The sequence below is a fragment of the Xenopus laevis genome, chromosome 4S (assembly GCF_017654675.1).
Source record: "Xenopus laevis strain J_2021 chromosome 4S, Xenopus_laevis_v10.1, whole genome shotgun sequence".
In the NCBI taxonomy this organism is placed as follows: Eukaryota; Metazoa; Chordata; class Amphibia; order Anura; family Pipidae; genus Xenopus; species Xenopus laevis.
Window position 1 is genome coordinate 400,371 of NC_054378.1, and position 15,363 is coordinate 415,733.

Sequence of the window (15,363 nt, forward strand, 5' to 3'; positions counted from 1 at the left end):
ATGGGATATTTCCTGCCCCTTGAGAATTTTCTGGCGGAAAAAATACTTTTACGCCACTTCATAGGTGGCGGTAAAAGTTTGCGAATATTCTGGCGTTAATTTTGTCTTTAGCACATTTCGCTGTTTAGTAAACCATGCGTTAATGTGTACGTAGCGTTATTTTCAGCAAATGCGATAACTGGCGAACAATTATTCTTGCGCAAGAAAATTCGCAAATTTATATTTACCGCAGGTTAGTAAACTGGCGATAACATATTTGGCGAAAATTCTGTCTATATATTGTGCGAATATTTTTAACGCACTTTAGTAAACGGACCCCCATGTCTGGGTACTTTCTGCAATACAATATATATTGTATGGGCTTGTGTAGCTGGGATCAGTTTTCTGGGGTTAAACTGCCCACGGCACAAACACGACTCATGAGAATTTAGTCTCTTTTCGGCAGTTTAGTTTCACTTGCAGCAAAAGAAACAAAATAAACAGTTCAAAATAAAATCCTTGCCACTTAATGGGCTTCTAACACAAGTCAGTTCTAACTAACACAATCAAGTGGAGGCCTACCGCCTGTCTCCCCAAAACATAGAACATTCAGGAAAATACAAAATCCCAAACCTTGTGGTGATTTCAATCCCCTCAATGAGTTCACACAGGAGCTTTTCTGTGTCCTTTCCTCAGACTGGAGATCCCCACTCTGGCTTGAGCTGCCTTTTTAATTATCTACCTGAGATGAATCAGGACAACACAAAGCAAACGGGCTGGAGTAATATATATATATATATTATATGCACATTAAAGAGTATTAGCAGGGAGTAGTCAGGACCAAGGAGGAAGCTATAGGGTTAAAGTCCAAAATTGTTTTACAAAAAGAGTTCAGGCAAAATCGTATCCAAGTCCAAGCAAGAGTTCAAAGGCAGGAAGAATAGTTTCAGAAACAAAGTCCAGGCAGGGGTCAAAGTCCAATAATCAATCAAATAGGAAATATAGAGCACCCAGGAACGTTAGCAAACAAATCCTATACTTGAGTATTGAACCGGCGTGCTGGGCATCCTTTTATTTGAATTTGGCGCTGGTTTGTGATGTCATTGCGCCGCCGTTACTGCGCCAGCATCGATACCTACGTGGGACTGAAGGGCGCCGCCATCTTAGATCCGTTGTCGCCGGTAGAAGGATGCGCCGCCGGCGCTCCTGACACATCCATAGAGCCAATTTTAAGTCAAATATACTTTTTACATAAATTGCTGTTTTCACATACATTGCTGGTAGACTATGTATAAATTAATTAAAAAATGAAACTCACAATTTGTTTAGTCAAATTTTATACAATTTTAATATTCCGATATTTATCCAATCTGCAGTCATTAATGAGTGCAGTTATGAAAACTTCTTACAGATACATTTAACCCTTTCATTGTCCCAGGAATATATTCACGATAGCTGGAAGGTTTAAAATTGCCGGAAGACATTCATATTTACAAAGTTATTCAATGCAGAACATCCTTCTACGAGTTCAGCTGAATTAACCTTTGCAGAGTATCGCTCTGACCGTAACTCCTGTAATTCTGTTAATACTTTGCTCACAGATCAACCTTCTGCAAAATATGCTTGCGCTTGCAAATCATTTTATTAACCCCTTTCACAGTTTAAAAATAAAAACCCTCCCTGAAATAAGAGTGAACAAGATAATCATTGCCCACACTATAAAAATGTGTGTTCCCCTCAGTCCTTGACTACCCTGTGTTTCTTTCTTGTGATTATTTAGTCAGATCCTTCCTCACTCCCTAAAATCTTTCTTCCATTTCTCATGTCTTTTCTCGTCTTGTGAATCATCTGCTTCTCAATAACCCACAATAAGCAGCCGCGCCATCCACTCAAAGGCTTCTTTGTGTCACTCGTTTTTCACATATTTCCTGGCTATACCTTTATTGTTAAGTTCTTGATGATTTTTTTTTCTCTGTTTCTGATTTTTATGTTTTATGCTTTGAGTGTTTAATTAGTTTGGTGGCCAAAAAATAAATGTTACCAATCCTTCTTAATGATATAACTTCCCCTTATCCTTTGCACCAGTCCCAGCCCATAAATGCACTCAGTCCATGGCTCTTTCTGTACAGTCATTGGCTAGTTCTTCACAGTTGGTGGCACCACCCCTGAGTATTTTTGCTCCACCCTCATGGGGCAAGGTTCCAGTGAAAGCTTCCTCCTGAGTCCTCTTCAGACTTTGCACTTCTGCTTGAAGTTGGGCCCGACCTTCTTGCTCCTATGATCAGGGAAATTTGGCTGCAATTATTAACACTGCATAGCATAAGAGTTTATTTCTACATAAATCTTAGATACACCATTTCCTTAGTCCCTCATCTTCAATACAGTGCATACATTATGATTTCTTGCCAGCATGGGCAAAACTTTATCTCCTCAGTCCCCCTGGTCCCTAAAAACCTTTCTGGGCTCACCAACTCCATGACCTGTGATCCCTCCATCTGCCCCCTCAGGTCCCCCACAGCCGTCGTGGCTTCTATTGCCCCTTACATACAAAGCTGAGTAGGTGAAGCTTACTGAAAATTTTCTTTGGGTGTTTCATTTTTATTTTTTGAACGTTTTAAATTATATTAAATTATGCATGCCCAAATCAATAATCAAAACTCTACCTGATCATGGGCATTCCAGCCCCGCGTGTCATCCTACCTGATACTGCCCCCTTAATCCCCTTAGAATTACATTCTGGGATCCAACTGGGGCAAGGGAGGGGTGTATAATGAAGACCACATTCAGTAACAAGGGGTGGGTGCCGAAACTCATCACTTTTGACCAGTTAGCAATTACAAAACAGGAATTTTTTTTTTAAAGTTACGGGGGAAGTTTTTTTTACCACCCCCAATAAACTACAGAGGTTGTTGACCTCGGCAAGCACCTATCAGATATGGCCACTTACATGTAGTCAAAGGACCTATGGGGGGGAGCTAAAGAAAGCAGATATGGTTTCCACCACCTGTATACACAAAACCAGATGGAGGAAAGCAGACAATCTGCCATGTTTGCCCTTCACCTGGATATGTCCTACCTACTGTTAGATATGGCTGTTATTTGGACTGGTGCAATTTAGCCCCTCAAATGCAAGGGCATTTGATCTAATGCATTAGCTTGTGGGGGAACCAAAGTATGATCAACATAACTGTTGGAATGACAAATAGACAAATGTCTTCAAGTCTTTCACATTAAATGTCTCACCCTCTTCAGGTCCTCCTGTAGTCTTTTCAGCTGCAGTTCCAGCTCTGAGACTTTGTAAGAGAGATTCCTGCAATGAAAATAGGGGAAATGATTTCTCTTACAGAAGACACATAGTCCAAGAGGCAGAACTATAAAAAATATTGGTATTCCTTACCCTGATGGTGGTGAGGATGGCGTATGTGCCCTCAATTCTTTAGATACCTCCAGCTCCTGTCCTGTTATAAAACAAATAAAAACGGTATTACAGCACATCAAATGTTATTTTCATTTTTTTAAACTGGTGGGCTGCTCATTATATTTAATATGATTTCAGAGAATTGCTTCAGTTGTTAATCCAATGTAGATGAACATTTTTTTTATACTCAGATGGGTATAATAAAGCATTTTTCAAATTTGCTATGGACATTAAAGGAACAAGTTTACTTATTAAACAAGCATAGAAATCAAGTAAAAGAAATACTACAACCCTGTGGCTTTGCTAATATTAAAGTCATAGACATTGGAAGAAAGGCTGGTGTTTGAACATTATAAATTCTCAGAGCCACTCCATTGCCTAAACCTACATAAAGGACAAAGTCCTAGACTCATTAATGGTGTTTAATATTTTGAACCATAAAGTATCATGTCTTCTTACAGGAATTCAGGGAGGGTACATAAGAGGCATCTTTGAGATATTGATTTTATCATCTGGGAAGCCAGAAATTTCTTCTTGGGTCTTAGTTACTTACTTAAGGGCAACTGGGACTGAGCATGGGTTTCTCTCCGCTAATGGAAAAAAATCTTTCTGATCCTTTCTTTTGTGTAGAAACAGAGACAGACACAGCATCAGACTCTGTACAAATACACAGAACAGATTTTGGAGCAAAAATATGGAAGTATTCATATTTTGCACCAAATTCCACTCCTTTTATTTGCACTCATGCTTTGCACTACACAAAGTAGTGCATTGGTTTCTCTCTACCTGGTGAAAAAATGCAGACAGAGAAAACCCGAGGCACAGCCGTTTAGCCTTAGGTGAAACCATAGATTAAAAAAAGCAAGAAGAGGAACACTTCAATTAACTTCTGAATTTGCTTTGTAATGGCAAGAAGTGCTTAAAAAGATACTGTCATTGGAAAAAATTTTTTTTTTCAAAATGAATCAGTTAATAGTGCTGCTCCAGCAGAATTCTGCACTGAAATCCATTTCTCAAAAGAGCAAACATATTTTTTTATATTCAATTTTGAAATCGGACATGGGGCTAGACATATTGTCAATTTACCAGCTGCCACAAGTCATGTGACTTGTGCTCTGATGAACTTCAATCACTCTTTACTGCTGTACAGCAAGTTGGACTGATATCACCCCCCTCCCTTTTTCCCCCAGCAGCCTAACAACAGAACAATGGGAAGGTAACCAGATAGCAGCTCCCTAACACAAGATAACAGCTCCCTGGTAGATCTAAGAACAACACTCAATAGTAAAATCCAGGTCCCACTGAGACACATTCAGTTACATTGAGAAGGAAAAACAGCAGCCTGCCAGAAAGCATTTCTCTCCTAAAGTACAGGCACAAGTCACATGACTGGGGGCAGCTGGGAAATCGACAAAATGTCTAGCCCCATGTCAGATTTCAAAATTGAATATAAAAAAATCTGTTTGCTCTTTTGAGAAACGGATTTCAGTGCAGAATTCTGCTGGAGCAGCACTATTAACTGATTCATTTTGGGAAAAAAAAAATTCTCATGACAGTATCCTTTTAACCTTCTAAGAGTGTTTCCAAAGAGGGCAGAATAAGTCATTCTTTTAAACTTCTCCTCAAGTTGAATAAACAGAAATAGAAATAAAAAAACTGTTACACATTAGTCAAGAAACACAGACCCTTACTAAGAATTTGATTGCATTATTTGGTTCTACATAGCTTATCTATATAGAGGTGAAGGTTTGTCCGTTCGTGGCCAAATGGTTGCATCAGCTGATATTGCCCACCTCACATGACAAGTTTCATAGAATTTGTACTAGCAGATACATTTGGATGACTTCATTTTTCGAAAGTGTTAAAACACAACGCTAATGAAGTGAATATACTTGTATTATACAATTATACAATGTTGATTCAGTAATTAGCCCAATTGTGCTTTAGGATTTAAGAAGGTATTTCCTCTTCCAAAGAAAATTGGAAGCAGCTTCAGGTTTGTTCTGCTACCAGCCAAATTCCTCATTAGGGTGCCTTCATTTTAACAAAATTGAAACTTGGTATGTTGGACTAGGATTAGTCTTGCTAACTATACTACAGTATCTGCATTTTCCAGTTCATTCATATATGCTCTAAATGTATTTTCTGGAAGAAGACTGTGTATGTGCCAAACTGGCTTCTATTATTCCGATCATATAGTCACTTGTCTCCCTGTTCTTTTTTAAGGAGTTGCATGTTCCGACTAGCTGGATGCCACTAAATAATTGTTTATATCTCAATGCATGAATGTCACATGACACCACAACATTTCATTTCTGCATTGAAACTGGAAAGGTTTGCTAGATTAATGTAACTGTAATCGAACAAATGCAGTAGCCCTGAAATCCTTGAAATCTATTTGGTTTGTATCACACAAAGTTGTAGCCCCTAAAGGAAATTTTACAACAATAAATTGGCCCTAAAATATTTAATTCATTGTAGTCATGCATGGTGATCACCTTCTTTAGACATGGATTCCAGTATACTGTTACAGGCCAAGGTGAGATCCGATATACTCTGCCATTCATCTTCAATAGACGAGGGAACTGGTGACAGGGTTGAGAAAGAGAATCAGAACAAGAAACCAAAGGAACTAGACAGTCCAGTTGGGAAACAACAAATTCTAAAATTGCACGCAAGACACAGGACCCTTTGCCTGTAATTTCAATAGGTTACCTTGATATACATTTCCACTGCATTTATTTCTAATATTCCATATCTGTTTTGCATAATATCTATCACTTTATTTATTTAGTGATGGTGAGATTGCCTGAGCTTGTGTAAATTTGAGTGAATTTGAGTGAATTCAGGAAACTTAGCTGGGCGTGTGGTGGATTAAAGCAAGACCACTACCACCAAGGCCTTCCAGTTCAGCAATGTCACCATCAGAGGAAGGATGTGTGTGGGTTGCTATGCAGCAGGCTTGCTACAGCTTTAAAATCTTTTTGACCTGCCCATTACTATGTCTGTTCACAGGTCTCATCAGCCATACACATTTTTTGGAATCATTAGGAAAATAAAGCATCAAATCTACTAAATATGGACCAGCAGTGAAGCCCCAGAACCTATATTGTGAAGTGCAATGACTGATACTTGGCCCCATATTGTCACCACAGGGGAGGTAGTGACGAAGACCTTTAGAGCAGAAAAATGTTGGCTTTGCTTTGTATACAGCGCATTCTTTGGGGGCACCACTGCTATTAATGCTCCATAAATTGCACACTAGGACAGGCAAGGGAGCATATGGCACATGAGAAACCTCCTGGCTATAGCAGGCATGCTATCAATTGGGCCAACAATAAATTGTTAATGCAGGAAATTGTTGGGTTACATTTTACAGTCAGAACGTATATTGCTTTCTGCTTTGAGAGAGACTAGAGACTAATTCACATGCTCAAAATGTGTACAAACTATATATATAAATAACCATATTAAGAATATAATTGCAAAGAGGCGAAATTTGGAAGCCCATCCTATTATTAGTATAAAACAATGATTTCTCTTCAAAACAGATTGGTAAAATAGAAAAGACTTGAGCAACATAGAGAAGCTTTCTAAGAGAAATCAATGTTAGAGTGAAATAAATTCAATTTACCTTCTTTGGAGGGTTCTTCAAAAGATGGAGCTTCTGGGAGACTTCCATCTTCACTGAGGGTGCTTGATTCAAATACATCATTATTCAATGCAAGGGAGGAGACATCCACAGTCTGACAGTTCAAAATACCAAATACACCAAATTTACCACTGGTACAGGCACAAGTTCTGGAGAAAATGACATCTTACATGGAGCAGTTACATCTGTTGTAGAATGAGGTGCCGGCTGTAATGGCCAAAGAGTTGCACCTCAGAGGACAACGAGAAAATTTGCTTGTGGCGCCTGTTTTTTTGCACTTTGCACCATGCCCCATTTTTGTGAATAAACCCTAATCTCTTTGTCTTCCCAAATGTTATATTTTACCAGAAAGTTAAGAAAATGACAATTTGTATATCTTACCTGTTCATGTGCAACAGGGTCAGGTTGAGGTATGACATCAGGGGGAGCCAGATCAGAATTATTATATCTGCAGAAATAGAGTGCAGTTTGCATTTAGAGAATAAGCAGTTTCCTAAAATAATAATAGACACTGTCCTGTTTGAAATAATATTAGCACCTGGGGTTAGGGATAAGACCAGGGCTATAACTAGAGAGGAAACAGACCTTGCTACTGATGTAGGGGGACAGGAGTTATCTGTAGCCTAATGGGACCCTTACAAATAAGCAGTTTCCATATCGTTCATAAAAAAATAGCATCACAGTTTAGGGGATCCCCTAAAATAATTTTGCTGTGGTTTCCAGTCATTTCCAGTTATGCCATAGATTCCAGTTATCACATGATAATAAAGGCAGGGTTAATGCAGAAGTTAATGCAGGTATCACAATAAATGTTGTAAGCTTGCCTCCTGCATGTTATGTAGAGTGTGTGACTTCTATAACATTTGTGTTACATTATATGAGGAATGCGCCAGCACTGCAGTGTGTGGGTTGTGAGGCTGAATATACTTGTTACAGTACATCAAGGGAACAATATTGTCAACCTTCTTGAATCTTATCTATTTTGGTTTTAGGGTAGAGGCACACAATGCTACAGTATTTGGGGGGGATTAGTCGGCCAGCGACAAATCTCCTCTTCTTCGGGCGACTAATCTCCCTGCAATGCCTTCCCGCCGGCTAGAATGTAAGCCGCTGGTGGGATAGCACTCAGAGTGCTTCATTTTCCAAAGTCGCCCGAAGTTGCCTCACAAGGATTAATGAAAGGACATGGGGTCTCATATCAAGCAGCCTTGTGGTGCAAGGTACAAAGTAGTGCAAGGCTGTATTCATTAAATCAGAAAAGATTTCTACCAAACCAATTATCACTAAGAACCAGTGTTGTTGTGCCTTGCATGACGAAGCCATAGCTGCAAATATTATGACTTTTTGCTTTGAATTATTTCCAAAGGGCAGTCCTGTTAAGTCCCATGTTCCATTATCACTCTTCATTCACACACAAATTATTATATACCAACTGATGAGCTTGCAACTATAAAACACCCGCTGCATGCCCAACCCTAACCCACATTGACGTCAGCAAAACATACAGAACAGTAGTTTGTGTCTAGTGTTGGATAAGAGATCTTGCAGAAATTCTGTATTGAATTGTGGATAAAAACTATTTCATTAGCATCTTGCTAATTCTTTATTTCACTAGAACATTTTTACACCCCTTAGTGCTTTTGCTCTTCTGTCTTTGTAAATGACCCCTCTCATCATTCAGGTAGAAAACAAATATACTAATCGATATAAAGAGACTGTCCATTTATTTCAAGTGGAAGGAGGAGGCAGAATTGGCTACGTAAATAAATGCTCCCTGATATTAAATATGTTGAGCTGTATCTTCAGTGGCCTATTGTTGCACCTTTAAATAGAGATTTTCAATCTAGTTCTCTCATTTTAACAAGCATCGAAATACAGGTAACAACTATAAAGATGGTGCTGCCGCAAGAATTGCTCTTACCTGAACTCAGTTCTCTCTTCCTGTACAGACAAAGTACGTAGAAGGTTTCTGGTCTCTGGGGAAGGTTTCTCTAAACCCTTTTCCTTGCCATCCTCCATTGCTATTGGCTTTAGAACTCTTTGACCCTGCAGAGATCTCACATACAGTTCAGAGAAGCTCCTGAGTATAAAGAGTATGGATAGAAATGAAAAACAATACAACACAAAAGCTACAAATGTTTGTCTTTTGGTAATTCCTAGGTGCACTTGCCTACGTGGCTTTCCTGCTTCATCTGGAGGTAATGTGGTTACTGTAACCTTCTTGCCACTTAGATAAAGAGAACGGACATCATTTGGGCTGAGCAAGCAGAAGGGTTGGCCACAAATAGCCACTAAGCGAGCTCCAGGACAAAGTCCAACAGTTTCAGCCACGCTGAATCTTTCCACCTCTGTCACAAATCCTTCAGAGTCTGCTTCAAACCCCAACTGGCCCAGACCATTTCTCAGAAGTGGTATCTCCCGAGTCTCACAACCACCAGATACAACCTAAGAAATAAAAAAATACATATCTGAACATATATATCATTGTTTCATCTGTCACAAAGTGCATGCTTATTTTTTAATGTGCTACTGTTATTGTGAATGGCATGCACCCTCTGATGATGTTCTGTGCATTTACAGCCAGATTTGTTATCATTGTGCAGAAACAATGCTAGGCTCCCTGGTCTCAGCTCTTGAGTCAAGAGCCGAGAACAGGGAGCCTAGCATTGGTTCTGGACTTTGGGTACCGATCGTGACAGTACAACGGGCCATGATAAAAACAGCAAGTCCCCTTTAATACTGTTTAAATTTTGCGCCATTGTGCGCTGATGAAAACATGCAGCTCAAGTGCGCCTATAAAAACCCAAAGTGCGCGCCGCATGTGCCCTAAGCCACAGTATCACCAACGTTAGAAGGAAGAACACCACGCGGCAGGCATATTGATGGGCGAATTTGTCCTGTTTCTCTTCGCCACGAAATTCATAAAACTGGCGAAAAATTTGCAAAATGGCAGTTTTGACACTTGCGACAATTCGCAGGTGGGCTGCTGTTTATCATTGACGTTGGAACCATTGCCGGCGTCGAAAAAACTTTGACGCCGTGAATTTGCAGCTGCCGAATAAATTCGCCCGTCACTATTCATAAGTAAATAATAATCTTTTTCACTACACTGTTTTAAGTTGGCTATTCGTGTAAAGACCTGCTCATTTGCTAAAGTTAATAAACTAGTGTATCTTTGCCCAGTTTGGCCAACCATACACTGGCACAAATCAGGTTGATCCGATTGTTGGCAGGAAGCATCCCCAGCATTATATAACTTGCACTTGCTAGAAGAACAAGCTGAGGTGGGTTGAGAGGATGGCCACATGCAAAGCACCTATAGCCTCCTCTAGATGCAGCACTGCATTTATATTGGGGATCTGTGCACTCAACTCAATAAGTGCAATAATGATAGCCAATCATATAGCCAATGCTATAATACTTCTCAAGTACATTTCAAACAGTGAGTTGTTGGCAACCTACAACAATGGTTATTTCCAGTCTGGGACATGGAATGAGGACATCAAAACCCTAAATGAAAATGAGCACTGAATAGCTGCAGAGCCAAATATCTCTTTGCAAAGGCCTACACTTTTCTTAAGAGAATAGGAACAATTGATTTGAACTTTCACTTCAGTTTAGTAGATTTACAGGAAGGGAAGAACTATTACATCTTCTTAAGCTGCTCTGGTTGTAAAATTATACTTTGTTATTTGTGAGACTCACATTCACTTGTTTGACTTCCTATATTTAAGAACTCAACTTATTTTTTCATTATTCTGCCTACATTTTAACAATAGTGGTATCCAGCATTTTACTACTGAACTAACTTCCTGAGATATAATAGTTTCCTGCAATTTTATAGTAAACTTCCTGTATTTTAAACTTACATTTTTTTAGAATTTTTGGCTTAAGAAAAATAATTTGAACCTTCTTCTGACAGTAAAAGGAAATAATATAAAAACATGCATTTGAATTAAAAGTAGTAGACACAGAGGGGGTTATTTACTAAAATCTGAAAATATTTCACTATTTTCTTAAAACCACTTTGATCAAACTCCCACACACATTTTTTACCGTATGTATAAATAAATGTACTCCAAAAAATCTGGATCATACGATTTGTTCATATTTGATACCCAAAAATTTGGCTTTAATAAGGGTTTAATAAAGCACGAAAAAATTGTGTTTTTCCCCTCTAAAACTGAACCTTCCATGTGTATATCATCTTCACTAACCCACATTAGGCAACAAGCTCCACACCAAAAAAAACCCCACATTTATCAACCATGTCTCCATCTCTCTTTCTCTCTCTGCTTGTATATAAATACAAAAATTCATAATTGTAAGCAGCACACACCAGATTTAAACATGACTATACATAATTTGTATTTTAATTTATTAATTATATTTCAAAAGATTATCATTTCCATGAGATTTTCATTTCTGTGCTGTTTCCCCTTCAATCAATGTGGTTTGGCAAGCACAGAGCTAAACTCCTTTACTACCTGGGGTAAATGCCATCTGGTTCTTGATACCTTTAAATAATCTATTTGAACTTCCTCCTGAGTCAACCATTAAACTGTACTGAGACTTATTGAAATAGGTCTATTAAGAAGAAATACTTCATTAACTGGTTCCTCATCGGCTTAAAACCTCAGCTTTGTTCCTGTTTCCAAATACCAAGGGTCCCATAGCCTTGTGCTTAATATTTTACAATTTACTCTCTGCTCAAAACAACAGAAATAACCTTTATTTTTTGCATCCTTGACTGACCCACTTGTACTTTAAGTTGCCACACAATTCACCACTTCACTTATTAAGATTGCTTTGAATAATGTGACAAACCAAATATTGGCACAGAGAGGCTAGTTCTACATGCACAGCAGCCCTTTTATAAGAGGTGCTATTTTAGTTTACTGGCAAATGCGTATTGCTTTATCCATACTCATATACTGAACAACCATCATTAAAGGAGAAATAAAGCTTAACTAAAAAAGTAGGCTAGAGATTCTGTAAATTATGTTTTGGGCTTCGTAAAGATCTGTGTCTCCAAAGATGCCCCAGTAGCTCCTCATCTTCTTTTCTGCTAATTCACTGCACATGCTCCATGATGCTGTTAGTTACTGAGTTAATACAGATAATTACTACATGGCAGCACAGAAACCAGTGTAATTAGCATCAGAATTGAATAATCAGCAAACCTGTAGCATCAGCTTATATTACAGCCAGGGAAGCTCATTTTCTGCTGGATAATTAGTGACGAGCCCTAAGCTTAGCTTCTCAACAGCCAATCAGAGCCCACTGAGCATGTGAGTGTCACAGACACTTTCCAAGATGGTGACCCCCAGTGACAAGTTTGAAGTCCTGGATCATTGCTGCTATTGACAAGATGAAACGTTACGCTGGTGCAACACATTTACTATATAAAATATGATATTTTTAGCCATATTCGTTTTTAAGGTTTAGTTCTGCTTTAATACTAAAGCATTCATTTAACTACTGTATATCTTTATTTTTTCTCACCTGAAGTCTCTTCACAATATGATTCACCTCTTTTTCAACTTCTGCATCACTACCGGCCACTGGACAAAGTTGAAGTCTACCAGCTCCACCATAGTAAAGGTCCAGCCCTCCTTTTGATGAATATGTCCATCCTAAAACATCTCTGCATGAACAGTGAAAGCTTATGGCAATTTCTCTCTCCTTTTGTACATCTATCAATACCAGCATCTCAGAAGAGATGCCCAGCAAGTAGGTACCATCAGGGACTGAGTAGCTTTTGGCTCTCGCTGGCCATACTAGTGCACCTGGGCTGTGAAATTCAGGAGGTACTGTGTAGGCCCAACAAGGGTTTTTTCCAGCCTTGTCTCCAGTGCCAGTGCTGCCAGCTCGGTCACGTTTCTTGGACAGACTCAAAATGGCTAACTTAGATGAACAAGAGTCCAGAGTAGCAGTAGTAACATGGTCACGAGCAAGGTCTTTCAAATACTCTTCTCTAGTCCGCGTAGCCATAGCTAAGAACTTGCCTCCATGCTCAGCTGCATTCTCACCATTTACAGCTTTGGAAAGCAGAAAGTCTCTGAGCTCAGGGGAGTGAGCGAAGTTGGTGGGAGGCAGTGCGGGGCCAAAGAATGGTGTGTCAGCTGAACGACTTACAGCTACACTATAAGAGGTGTGAGCAGTACATGCATTTTGGACTCTCACCACAATAAAGATATGTTGAAAGTGGGAGCGAATGGTTTTGGGTGTAAATGGTAGGGCTCCTGGCTCTTGAAAAATTATAGTTACAATGTCATTGCCGATATGCCTTTTCCGAAGCAGCTGGGGGAAAAGGAAATTGACATTAGAAGAAGCTAAACTGCTTATGAGAGATACAAATTGCGCATGGCATAGCATGATTCTTCAGCGACTTATATGCATGGCCCTATTCAATATTTATACAAGAACAGGACCTGTCCCCTTCTACTTCATCTGGGACAAGCAAGAAACAAAAGCCTGACATTTTTATTTTTTTGAGTATTTTTGTGAGTACCTGTTAAGCAATACTATTAGGGGCAGATTTACTAAGCTCGAGTGAATAGTTCAAATCAAAAAATATTCGATTTTCAAAGTAATTTTTTGGGTACTTCGACTTCATACTGCCAAATTAAAGCTACCGAAGTCCAATGTTAGCCTATGGGGACCTTCCCCAGCAAGTTTTTTTGGGTCGAATAAAAATTGTTCGATCGATCGCTTAAAATCGTTCGATTTCATCGGTCGATTTTTATTAGATCGTTCGATCAAAGCTTTTGCGCTAAAATCCTTCAAAATTCGAAAGATTTTACTTCGAGGGTCGAATTCGAGGTTTTTTTTAACCCTCGAAATTCAACCCTTGATAAATCTGCCCCTTATTGTTCTGTATCAACAATGAGTTATCCATTTAAGGGTATGCTTTTAACTGTAACTCTTCAGGATATAAATGCTAGTATATACAGTTCTTTCTTTACCTGCTGAGTGTTGTTGGCTGTATACGGAAGCATTGTTGATACGTGGAACATGATTTCATAGTCTTGGTAACGTGTGTAAAGCGAATGTGTTCCTGTGCTGTCAGCTGTGAATAGGGAAATACAAGTGTGAATAAATAGATTAATATAGTATAACAATGTATGGTATTAAGTGGCCATATAATCAATAGAAAATAAAGTAAAACAGAATGATTACAACTAAATTGAAAAAAAGAGGGGACACAAGACCAAATGATAATTAAGAAGGAAGCAAAACCAAAATATAACAATATATATATATATATATATATATATATATATATATATATAACAGTAAAGGCCTTACTTTTGTTGTCCAGCTGTGCCCGATATTTGTCAAACCCTTTCAGTCGAACTTCTTCTCCTAGGAGATTCAGAAAATGTTTAAAAGCAGGCCCAGGTATCTCATTGTTGTACATCTCCTCCTCTGAGCCTTGTCCAGCTCTACAGTATAAAATGCCAATCTTCCTTTGAAAGCTGATCTGAGAAATCAAAGGAATAGCAGTAGAAATTAACTACATACTTACAGTAAACCTACACTAGGTCTTTTCCACTTGCACTCAAGAAGATTACTAAAGGACTAAAATGGTATAACACGCATTTCTACTTACTCACCCCTTGCTCATCCAGTTTGAGGAGAGTTTCTGGGACTTTAGGAGAACTGGATGCTAAGCGTAGACATTGCAGGTTAACCTCTGGAACAATATATTCTAGGAGTTTTTTAGGTGATATGGCCCTGGAGGAGTTGTGACGGATTGCTGAGGGAAAGGCTTCTTCCAGGATAGAACCACGAAGGGTCTTAAGCTTCAAAAAGAAAATAAGAACCATCAAGAATAAAGATATAACCAAAGTTAATTGGATCAGAGCGATGGAATCCATAAGAGCCAGAATTTTGGACAGGAGCTATGAGGAGGAGCTGGAGTGGCATCCCTGGACCCAATACCTGGAAATGCTTAAGATGGGGACAAATATTGCAATGTAAGATATTGCACATAGATTCTGCAGGACATGATACCTCAAAATAGATGTACGTAAACAGCTGAACCCACTGTCACTATTTTTGACAACTTTTTCCCTCTCCTTCCATTTTCCATCAGTGATAGAATAAAACCATAAATTCAAGTAGACAGAAGACAAAAATATGTGAATCAAGCAAGAACTGTGAGGTGGCTGATTAATTATCTGTGAAAAGGCTAAGAAAAAAGATGATAGCAAAGAATGATATGTTGCAGGCGAGTGATTTTATTCTGTACTCATTTGCTAAGTAAAAGCTCAGTGCTTTTCCACATGGAGCAATAAGACCTCTTGCA

General features: G+C 38.8%; 1 protein-coding gene across 1 annotated transcript in view; it reads right to left on the reverse strand.

Annotated features, from left to right (window-relative positions):
- Window positions 1-1,308: 1,308 nt before the first annotated feature.
- The window catches only part of sipa1.S (signal-induced proliferation-associated 1 S homeolog), a 29,311-nt gene continuing 15,256 nt past the window's right edge, over window positions 1,309-15,363 (reverse strand). Inside the window, exons 4-15 of the mRNA XM_041591557.1 lie at window positions 14,669-14,857; window positions 14,361-14,535; window positions 14,018-14,121; window positions 12,555-13,352; window positions 9,220-9,494; window positions 8,971-9,129; window positions 7,431-7,497; window positions 7,032-7,143; window positions 5,896-5,982; window positions 3,377-3,437; window positions 3,223-3,289; window positions 1,309-2,254 (exon numbers count right to left, since the gene is read on the reverse strand). Of these exons, the coding sequence (XP_041447491.1) occupies window positions 2,084-2,254; window positions 3,223-3,289; window positions 3,377-3,437; window positions 5,896-5,982; window positions 7,032-7,143; window positions 7,431-7,497; window positions 8,971-9,129; window positions 9,220-9,494; window positions 12,555-13,352; window positions 14,018-14,121; window positions 14,361-14,535; window positions 14,669-14,857 (2,265 nt within the window). The 3' untranslated portion in view covers window positions 1,309-2,083. The remainder of the gene's footprint in view (window positions 2,255-3,222; window positions 3,290-3,376; window positions 3,438-5,895; window positions 5,983-7,031; window positions 7,144-7,430; window positions 7,498-8,970; window positions 9,130-9,219; window positions 9,495-12,554; window positions 13,353-14,017; window positions 14,122-14,360; window positions 14,536-14,668; window positions 14,858-15,363) is intronic.